Source organism: Mustelus asterias, unplaced genomic scaffold (assembly GCF_964213995.1).
Source record: "Mustelus asterias unplaced genomic scaffold, sMusAst1.hap1.1 HAP1_SCAFFOLD_3113, whole genome shotgun sequence".
Taxonomy (NCBI): Eukaryota; Metazoa; Chordata; class Chondrichthyes; order Carcharhiniformes; family Triakidae; genus Mustelus; species Mustelus asterias.
Window position 1 is genome coordinate 1 of NW_027593058.1, and position 10,000 is coordinate 10,000.

At 52.9% G+C, this 10,000-nt stretch overlaps 1 protein-coding gene across 1 annotated transcript in view; it reads left to right on the plus strand.

Moving 5' to 3' along the window:
• Nucleotides 1–522: 522 nt before the first annotated feature.
• The window catches only part of LOC144490289 (uncharacterized), a gene marked incomplete at its 5' end in the record, with an annotated part of 25,032 nt that continues 15,554 nt past the window's right edge, over nt 523–10,000 (plus strand). The window contains 3 exons of the mRNA XM_078208064.1: nt 523–680; nt 2,200–2,297; nt 3,003–3,085. Coding sequence (XP_078064190.1) covers nt 523–680; nt 2,200–2,297; nt 3,003–3,085 — 339 coding nt within the window. The remainder of the gene's footprint in view (nt 681–2,199; nt 2,298–3,002; nt 3,086–10,000) is intronic.

A 10,000-nucleotide genomic window follows, 5' to 3' on the forward strand; every position in this document is an offset into this window, starting at 1 on the left:
ACAACACGGGGTTAGATACAGAGTAAAGCTCCCTCTACACTGTCCCCCATCAAACACTCCCAGGACAGGTACAGCACGGGGTTAGATACAGAGTAAAGCTCCCTCTACACTGTACCCCATCAAACACTCCCAGGACAGGGACAGCACGGGGTTAGATACAGAGTAAAGCTCCCTCTACACTGTCCCCCATCAAACACTCCCAGGACAGGTACAGCACGGGGTTAGATACAGAGTAAAGCTCCCTCTACACTGTCCCCCATCAAACACTCCCAGGACAGGTACAACACGGGGTTAGATACAGAGTAAAGCTCCCTCTACACTGTCCCCCATCAAACACTCCCAGGACAGGTACAGCACGGGGTTAGATACAGAGTAAAGCTCCCTCTACACTGTCCCCCATCAAACACTCCCAGGACAGGTACAGCACGGGGTTAGATACAGAGTAAAGCTCCCTCTACTCTGTCCCCGGGACGGGTCTAGTGCTGTTTAAGGATTGCTGATCTCTGTGTTTGGGTTTGGCAGTTGCTGAGCTGCGACATCTCGAGGTGAAATCCCAGCGTCCCCAGGACGGGTCCGATCGCTCAGCCGATATCCCCGGGATGGAGGGGCAGGGGGAAAATGGAAGCATGCCGTTCCAGAGCTGCCCAGGCAGAGATCCATCCCAGAGCGGAATTATCCAGGTAAATCCTCAGCGCTGTGGCTGCAAGTCCACCAGTCAGAGTGGCGGTGGTTCCCGGGTGGATTGAGAGCACCAGGGCCTGTGGACGATTTATTCCCTGAATCCAACAGCAGTGACAGCGGCCTCCTGTCTGAGGGTGACTCAGACAGAGGGGTGGCCACTATCGCTGCGTCTCTGCCGTACTTCGATCTGTTAACAGACTCCACCGACTCTCCCTGGGGGTTTGTGTCCTCCGCCACAGACACCGACTCTCCCCGGGGGGCGTTCGAGTCCCCCCCACAGGTACCGACTCTCCCCGGGGAGCGTTCGAGTCCCCCCCACAGGTACCGACTCTCCCCGGGGAGCGTTCGAGTCCCCCCCACGGGTACCGACTCTACCCGGGGAGCGTTCGAGTCCCCCCCACGGTGCCCGACTCTCCCCGGGGGGTTCGATTCCCCCCCACGGGTACTGACTCTCCCCGGGGGGGTTTGAGTTCCCCCCCCACGGGGCACGACTCTCCCCGGGGGGTTCGATTCCCCCCCACAGGTACTGACTCTCCCCGGGGGGGATTGAGTTCCCCCCCACGGGGCCCGACTCTCCCGGGGGGTTCGATTCCCCCCCACGGGTACTGACTCTCCCCGGGGAGCGTTCGAGTCCCCCCCACGGGGCCCGACTCTCCCCGGGGGGTTCGATTCCCCCCCACGGGTACTGACTCTCCCCGGGGGGGTTTGAGTTCCCCCCCACGGGGCACGACTCTCCCCGGGGGGTTCGATTCCCCCCCACGGGTACTGACTCTCCCTGGGGGGCGTTCGAGTCCCCCCCCCCCACAGGTACCGACTCTCCCCGGGGAGCGTTCGAGTCCCCCCCACAGGTACCGACTCTCCCCGGGGAGCGTTCGATTCCCCCCCACGGGTACTGACTCTCCCCGGGGGGGTTTGAGTTCCCCCCCACGGGGCCCGGCTCTCCCCAGGGGGGTACAGGACCTCTCACGGGCAGGCAGTCTGTGAGAGAGTTACCTCTGTGATCTGAAGATGTTCGGGGAGTTATAGAGTCAGAGAGGTTTACAGCATGGAAACAGGCCCTTCGGCCCAACTTGTCCATGCCGCCCCTTTTTTTAAACCCCTAAGCTAATCCCAATTGCCCCCATTTGGCCCATATCCCTCTATACCCATCGTACCCATGTAACTGTCTAAATGCTTCTTAAAAGACAAAACTGTACCCGCCTCTACTACTGCCTCTGGCAGCTCGTTCCAGACACTCACCACCCTCTGTGTGTGAAAGAATTGGCCCTCTGGACACTTCTGTATCTCTCCCCTCTCACCTTAAACCTCTGCCCTCTAGTTTTAGACTCCCCTACCTTTGGGGAAAAGATATTGACTATCTAGCTGATCTGTGCCCCTCATTATTTTATAGACCTCTATAAGATCACCCCTCAGCCTCCTACGCTCCAGAGAAAAAAGTCCCAGTCTATCCAGCCTCTCCCTATAAGGCAATGTCTGTCTGCTTCTTTCACCCCCCCTCTCTCTGTGTTACACTCACAGGGCAGTGCGGGGGATCTAACCGCCTGCGATCTGCTGGATCACTGGATCCCCTGTCCATCCAACCAGACAGGCCCCGGGACAGAGGGGGAGCTGCAGAGGTGAGTGTCGCTGGGGGGGGGGGAAGCAGGGGAGGGCGCGGGGGGAGCGTGCAAAGGGGGGCTGGCGGGGGAGGCTACAAAGGGGGGACGCCCTCTGACCCCCACTCTGCCCCCTCTGACCTTCAGGCCATGCCCTCTGACCCCAACTCCGTCCCTCTGACCTTCAGGCCGTGCCCTCTGACCCCAACTCCGTCCCTCTGACCCTCAGGCCGTGCCCTCTGACCTTCAGGCCATGCCCTCTGAATCCCACTCTGCCCCCTCTGACCTTCAGGCCATGCCCTCTGACCCCAACTCCGTCCCTCTGACCCTCAGGCCGTGCCCTCTGACCTTCAGGCCATGCCCTCTGACCCCAACTCCGTCCCTCTGACCCTCAGGCCGTGCCCTCTGACCCTCAGGCCGTGCCCTCTGACCCTCAGGCCACGCCCTCTGACCCTCAGGCCCTGCCCTCTGACCCTCAGGCCCTGCCCTCTGACCCTCAGGCCACGCCCTCTGACCCTCAGGCCGTGCCCTCTGACCCTCAGGCCGTGCCCTCTGAACCCCAGGCCGTGCCCTCTGACCCCGCTCCGTGCCCTCTGACCCTTGCTGTGACGCCTCAGGCCGGTGGTGAATGCTCTGTGTATCTGGGGATGTGTCGGTGCTCTTGGTTGCTGCAGAGACTCTCTGTCTCCCTCCCAGCCGCTGACGGGGCCTCTCTATTCCCCACAGCTTCAGCCTGATGCAGGAGATCATCGACGAACTGCGAGTGAAAAGGAGATCTACGCCCGGAGACAAGGTTAACAATGCAGGAGGTACGGACCCCAACACACAACCTACCCCGTACACTCCTCTACCTAACACAGCCCGGGTACAGGTCCCTAACGGGCACAGACTCTCCCCAGGAGGGGTACGGTCGCTCCAGTGAGAACAAACCAAGTTTCTACAACCTCTCCTCATAGCTAATGCCCTCCATACCAGGCAACATCCTGGTAAATCTTTTCTGTACCCTCTCCAAAGCCTCCACATCCTTCTGGTAGTGCGGCGACCAGAATTGAACACTATATTCTAAGTGCGGCCTAACTAAGGTTCTATAAAGCTGCAACGTGACTTGCCAATTTTTAAACTCAATGCCCCGGCCGATGAAGGCAAGCGTGCCGTATGCCTTCTTGACTACCTTCTCCACCTGCGTTGCCACTTTTAAGGATCTGTGTACCTGTACGCCCAGATCCCTCTGCCTATCAATACTCCTCAGGGTTCTGCCATTTAATTTATTGCTCCCACCGGAATTGGAGCTACCAGTTAATACCTCGACCGCCTTGTGTACATCTCCTTTTCAATCTCGAATCATACAATCCGCACAGTGCAGAAGGAGGCCATTCGGCCCATCGAGTCTGCACCGACCACAATCCCACCCAGACCCTATCCCCATAACCCCACATATTTACCCTGCTAATCCCCCTGACACTAAGGGACAATTTAGCATGGCCAATCCACCTAACCCGCACATCTTTGGACACTAAGGGGCAATTTAGCATGGCCAGTCCACCTAACCTACACATCTTTGGACACTAAGGGGCAATTTAGCACGACCAATCCACCTAACCTGCACATCTTTGGACACTAAGGGGCAATTTAGCATGGCCAATCCCCCTAACCCGCACATCTTGGGACACTAAGGGACAATTTAGCATGGCCAATCCACCTAACCTACACATCTTTGGACACTAAGGGGCAATTTAGCATGGCCAATCCACCTAACCTGCACATCTTTGGACACTAAGGGGCAATTTAGCACGGCCAATCCACCTAACCTACACATCTTTGGACACTAAGGGACAATTTAGCATGGCCAATCCACCTAACCTACACATCTTTGGACACTAAGGGGCAATTTAGCATGGCCAATCCACCTAACCCACACATGTTTGGACACTAAGGGGCAATTTAGCATGGCCAATCCACCTAACCTGCACATCTTTGGACACTAAGGGGCAATTTAGCACGGCCAATCCACCTAACCTACACATCTTTGGACACTAAGGGACAATTTAGCAAGGCCAATCCACCTAACCTACACATCTTTGGACACTAAGGGACAATTTAGCATGGCCAATCCACCTAACCTACACATCTTTGGACACTAAGGGACAATTTAGCATGGCCAATCCCCCTAACCTACACATCTTTGGACACTAAGGGGCAATTTAGCATGGCCAATCCACCTAACCCACACATGTTTGGACACTAAAGGGCAATTTAGCATGGCCAATCCACCTAACCTACACATCTTTGGACACTAAGGGACAATTTAACATGGCCAATCCACCTAACCTACACATCTTTGGACACTAAGGGACAATTTAGCATGGCCAATCCACCTAACCTGCACATCTTTGGACACCAAGGGACAATTTAGCATGGCCAATCCACCTAACCTGCACATCTTTGGACACCAAGGGACAATTTAGCATGGCCAATCCCCCTAACCCGCACATCTTTGGACACTAAGGGGCAATTTAGCATGACCAATCCACCTAACCTACATATCTTTGGACACTAAGGGGCAATTTAGCATGACCAATCCACCTAACCTGCACATCTTTGGACACTAAGGGGCAATTTAGCATGACCAATCCACCTAACCTGCACTTCTTTGGACACTAAGGGGCAATTTAGCATGGCCAATCCCCCTAACCCGCACATCTTGGGACACTAAGGGACAATTTAGCATGGCCAATCCACCTAACCTACACATCTTTGGACACTAAGGGGCAATTTAGCATGGCCAATCCACCTAACCTGCACATCGTTGGACACTAAAGGGCAATTTAGCACGGCCAATCCACCTAACCTACACATCTTTGGACACTAAGGGGCAATTTAGCATGGCCAATCCACCTAACCTGCACATCTTTGGACACTAAGGGGCAATTTAGCACTGCCAATCCACCTAACCTACACATCTTTGGACACTAAGGGACAATTTAGCATGGCCAATCCACCTAACCTACACATCTTTGGACACTAAGGGGCAATTTAGCATGGCCAATCCACCCTAACCTACACATCTTTGGACACTAAGGGGACAATTTAGCATGGCCAATCCACCTAACCTACACATCTTTCGACACTAAGGGACAATTTAGCATGGCCAATCCACCTAACCTACACATCTTTGGACACTAAGGGACAATTTAGCATGGCCAATCCCCCTAACCTACACATCTTTGGACACTAAGGGGCAATTTAGCATGGCCAATCCCCCTAACCTACACATCTTTGGACACTAAAGGGCAATTTAGCATGGCCAATCCGCCTAACCTACACATCTTTGGACACTAAGGGACAATTTAACATGGCCAATCCACCTAACCTACACATCTTTGGACACTAAGGGACAATTTAGCATGGCCAATCCACCTAACCTGCACATCTTTGGACACCAAGGGACAATTTAGCATGGCCAATCCACCTAACCTGCACATCTTTGGACACCAAGGGACAATTTAGCATGGCCAATCCCCCTAACCCGCACATCTTTGGACACTAAGGGACAATTTAGCATGGCCAATCCACCTAACCTACACATCTTTGGGACACTAAGGGACAATTTAGCATGGCCAATCCCCCTAACCTGCACATCTTTGGGACACTAAGGGACAATTTAGCATGGCCAATCCACCTAACCTACACATCTTTGGGACACTAAGGGACAATTTAGCATGGCCAATCCACCTAACCTGCACATCTTTGGACACTAAGGGACAATTTAGCATGGCCAATCCACCTAACCTGCACATCTTTGGACACTAAGGGACAATTTAGCATGGCCAATCCACCTAACCTGCACATCTTTGGACACTAAGGGGCAATTTAGCATGGCCAATCCATCTAACCTACACATCTTTGTACACTAAGGGGCAATTTAGCATGGCCGATCCATCTAACCTACACATCTTTGTACACTAAGGGGCAATTTAACTTGGCCAATCCACCTAACCTACCTAACCTACACTAACAGGACCTTGGTGAGACCACATTTGGAATATTGTGTGCAGTTCTGGTCACCTCACTACAAGAAGGATGTGGAGAAACTGGAAAGAGTGCAGAGGAGATTTACCAGGATGCTGCCTGGTTTGGAGGGTAGGTCTTATGAGGAAAGGTTGAGGGAGCTAGGGCTGTTCTCTCTGGAGCGGAGGAGGTTGAGAGGAGACTTGATAGAGGTTTATAAGATGATGAAGGGGATAGATAGAGTGAACGTTCAAAGACTATTTCCTCGGGTGGATGGAGCGGTAACTAGGGGGCATAACTATAGGGTTCGTGGTGGGAGATATAGGACGGATATCAGAGGTAGGTTCTTTACGCAGAGAGTGGTTGGGGTGTGGAATGGACTGCCTGCAGGGATAGTGGAGTCAGACACTTTAGGAACATTTAAGAAGCTATTGGATAGGCACATGGAGTACTTCGGGATGATAGGGAGGAAATAGCTTGATCTGGGTTTCAGACAAAGCTCGGCACAACATCGTGGGCCGAAGGGCCTGTTCTGTGCTGTACTGTTCTATGTTCTAACCTACACATCTTTGGACACTAAGGGGCAATTTAGCATGGCCAATCCCCCGAACCTACACATCTTTGGACACTAAGGGACAATTTAGCATGGCCAATCCACCGAACCCGCACATCTTTGGACACTAAGGGACAATTTAGCATGGCCAATCCACCCTAACCTACACATCTTTGGACACTAAGGGACAATTTAGCATGGCCAATCCACCTAACCTACACATCTTTGGACACTAAGGGACAATTTAACATGGCCATTCCACCTAACCTACACATCTTTGGACACTAAGGGACAATTTAGCATGGCCAATCCACCTAACCTGCACATCTTTGGACACCAAGGGACAATTTAGCATGGCCAATCCACCTAACCTGCACATCTTTGGACACTAAGGGACAATTTAGCATGGCCAATACCCCTAACCCGCACATCTTTGGACACTAAGGGACAATTTAGCATGGCCAATCCACCTAACCTACACATCTTTGGGACACTAAGGGACAATTTAGCATGGCCAATCCCCCTAACCTACACATCTTTGGACACTAAGGGGCAATTTAGCATGGCCAATCCCCCTAACCTACACATCTTTGGGACACTAAGGGACAATTTAGCATGGCCAATCCACCTAACCCGCACATCTTTGGATACTAAGGGGCAATTTACCATGGCCAATCCACCTAACCTACACATCTTTGGACACTAAGGGGCAATTTAGCATGGCCAATCCACCTAACCTGCACATCTTTGGATACTAAGGGGCAATTTAGCATGGCCAATCCACCTAACCTACACATCTTTGGACACTAAGGGGCAATTTAGCATGGCCAATCCACCTAACCTGCACCTCTTTGGATACTAAGGGACAATTTAGCATGGCCAATCCACCTAACCTACACATCTGGGGACACTAAGGGGCAATTTAGCATGGCCAATCCCCCTAACCTGCACATCCCAGGACTCTAAGGGGCAATTTAGCATGGCCAATCCACCTAACCTGCACATCTTTGGATACTAAGGGGCAATTTAGCATGGCCAATCCACCTAACCTACACATCTTTGGACACTAAGGGGCAATTTAGCATGGCCAATCCACCTAACCTGCACCTCTTTGGATACTAAGGGACAATTTAGCATGGCCAATCCACCCTAACCTGCACATCTTTGGACACTAAGGGGCAATTTAGCATGGCCAATCCCCCTAACCTGCACATCTTTGGATACTAAGGGACAATTTAGCATGGCCAATCCACCTAACCTGCACATCTTTGGAGTGTGGGAGGAAACTGGAGCACCCGGTGGAAACCCACGCAGACACGGGGAGAACGTGCAGACTCCGCACAGACAGTGACCCGAGGCCGGGAATCGAAACCGGGTCCCTGGCGCTGTGAGGCAGCAGTGCGGACCCGCTGTGGCACCGTGCCACCGGGAATCGAACCCGGGTCCCTGGCGCTGTGAGGCAGCAGTGCGAACCCGCTGTGGCACCGTGCCCGGTTCCCTGGCGCTGTGAGGCAGCAGTGCTAACCCGCTGTGGCACCGTGCCCGGGTCCCTGGCGCTGTGAGGCAGCAGTGCGAACCCGCTGTGGCACCGTGCCACCCTACGCCTCCTTGTACCAGCATTTTATTTGCCTCCGGGAGACTTTGGGCTTCCCTTCTGTGTTAGCCGACAGTCTCTTATCATGCTCTGTCTTTGCCTCCCTGCTTTGCCTTTTCACTTCCCCTCCAGAGGACTGGAGAATAGCTAATGTGGTCCCGTTATTTAAGAAGGGTAGGAAGGATAACCCGGGTAATTATAGGCCGGTGAGCTTGACGTCCGTGGTGGGGAAGTTGTTGGAGAAGATTCTTAGAGACAGGATGTATGCGCATTTAGAAAGGAATAAACTCATTCACGATAGTCAGCATGGTTTTGTGAGAGGGAGGTCATGCCTCACTAACCTGGTGGAGTTTTTTGAAGAAGTGACCAGAATGGTTGACGAGGGAAGGGCCGTGGATGTCGTCTATATGGACTTTAGTAAAGCGTTTGACAAAGTCCCTCATGGTAGGTTGGTGCAAAAGGTTGGATCTCATGGGATAAAGGGGGAGGTGGCTAGATGGGTGGAGAACTGGCTTGGTCACAGAAGACAGAGGGTGGTAGTGGAAGGGTCTTTTTCCGGCTGGAGGCCTGTGACTAGTGGTGTTCCGCAGGGCTCTGTATTGGGACCTCTGCTGTTTGCGATTTATATAAACGATCTGGAAGAAGGTGTAACTGGGGTGATCAGTAAGTTTGCGGACGACACGAAAATGGCAGGACTTGCAGATAGTGAGGAACATTGACAGAGGCTACAGATGGATATAGATAGGCTGGAAATTTGGGCAAAGAAATGTCAGATGGAGTTCAATCCAGATAAATGCGAAGTGATGCATTTTGGTAGAACTACCGTTGGGGGGAGCTATACGATAAATGGTAGAACCATAAAGGGTGTACGCAGAGGGACCTGGGTGTGCAAGTCCACAGACCCTTGAAGGTGACGTCACAGGTGGAGAAGGTGGTGAAGAAGGCATATGGCATGCTTGCCTTTATAGGACGGGGCATGGAGTATAAAAGTTGGGGTCTGATGTTGCAGATGTATAGAACGTTGGTTCGGCCGCATTTGGAATACTGCGTCCAGTTCTGGTCGCCGCACTACCAGAAGGACGTGGAGGCTTTGGAGAGAGTGCAGTGGAGGTTTACCAGGATGCTGCCTGGTATGGAGGGGCTTAGCTATGAGGAGAGATTGGGTAGACTGGGGTTGTTCTCCCTGGAAAGACGGAGGATGAGGGGGTGACCTAATAGAGGTGTATAAAATTATGAAAGGCATAGATAGGGTGAACGGTGGGAAGCTTTTCCCCAGGTCGGTGGTGACGTTCACGAGGGGTCATAGGTTCAAGGTGAGGGGAGGGGGAGGTTTAACACAGATATCAGAAGGACGTATTTTACACAGAGGGTGGTGGGGGCCTGGAATGCGCTGCCGGGCAAGGTGGTGGAGGCGGACACACTGGGAACGTTTACGACTTATCTAGACAGCCACATGAACGGAGTGGGAATGGAGGGATACAAAAGAGTGGTCTAGTTTGGACCAGGGGGCGGCACGGGCTTGGAGGGGCCGAAGGGCCTCTTCCTGTGCTGTACTGTTCTTTGTTTGTT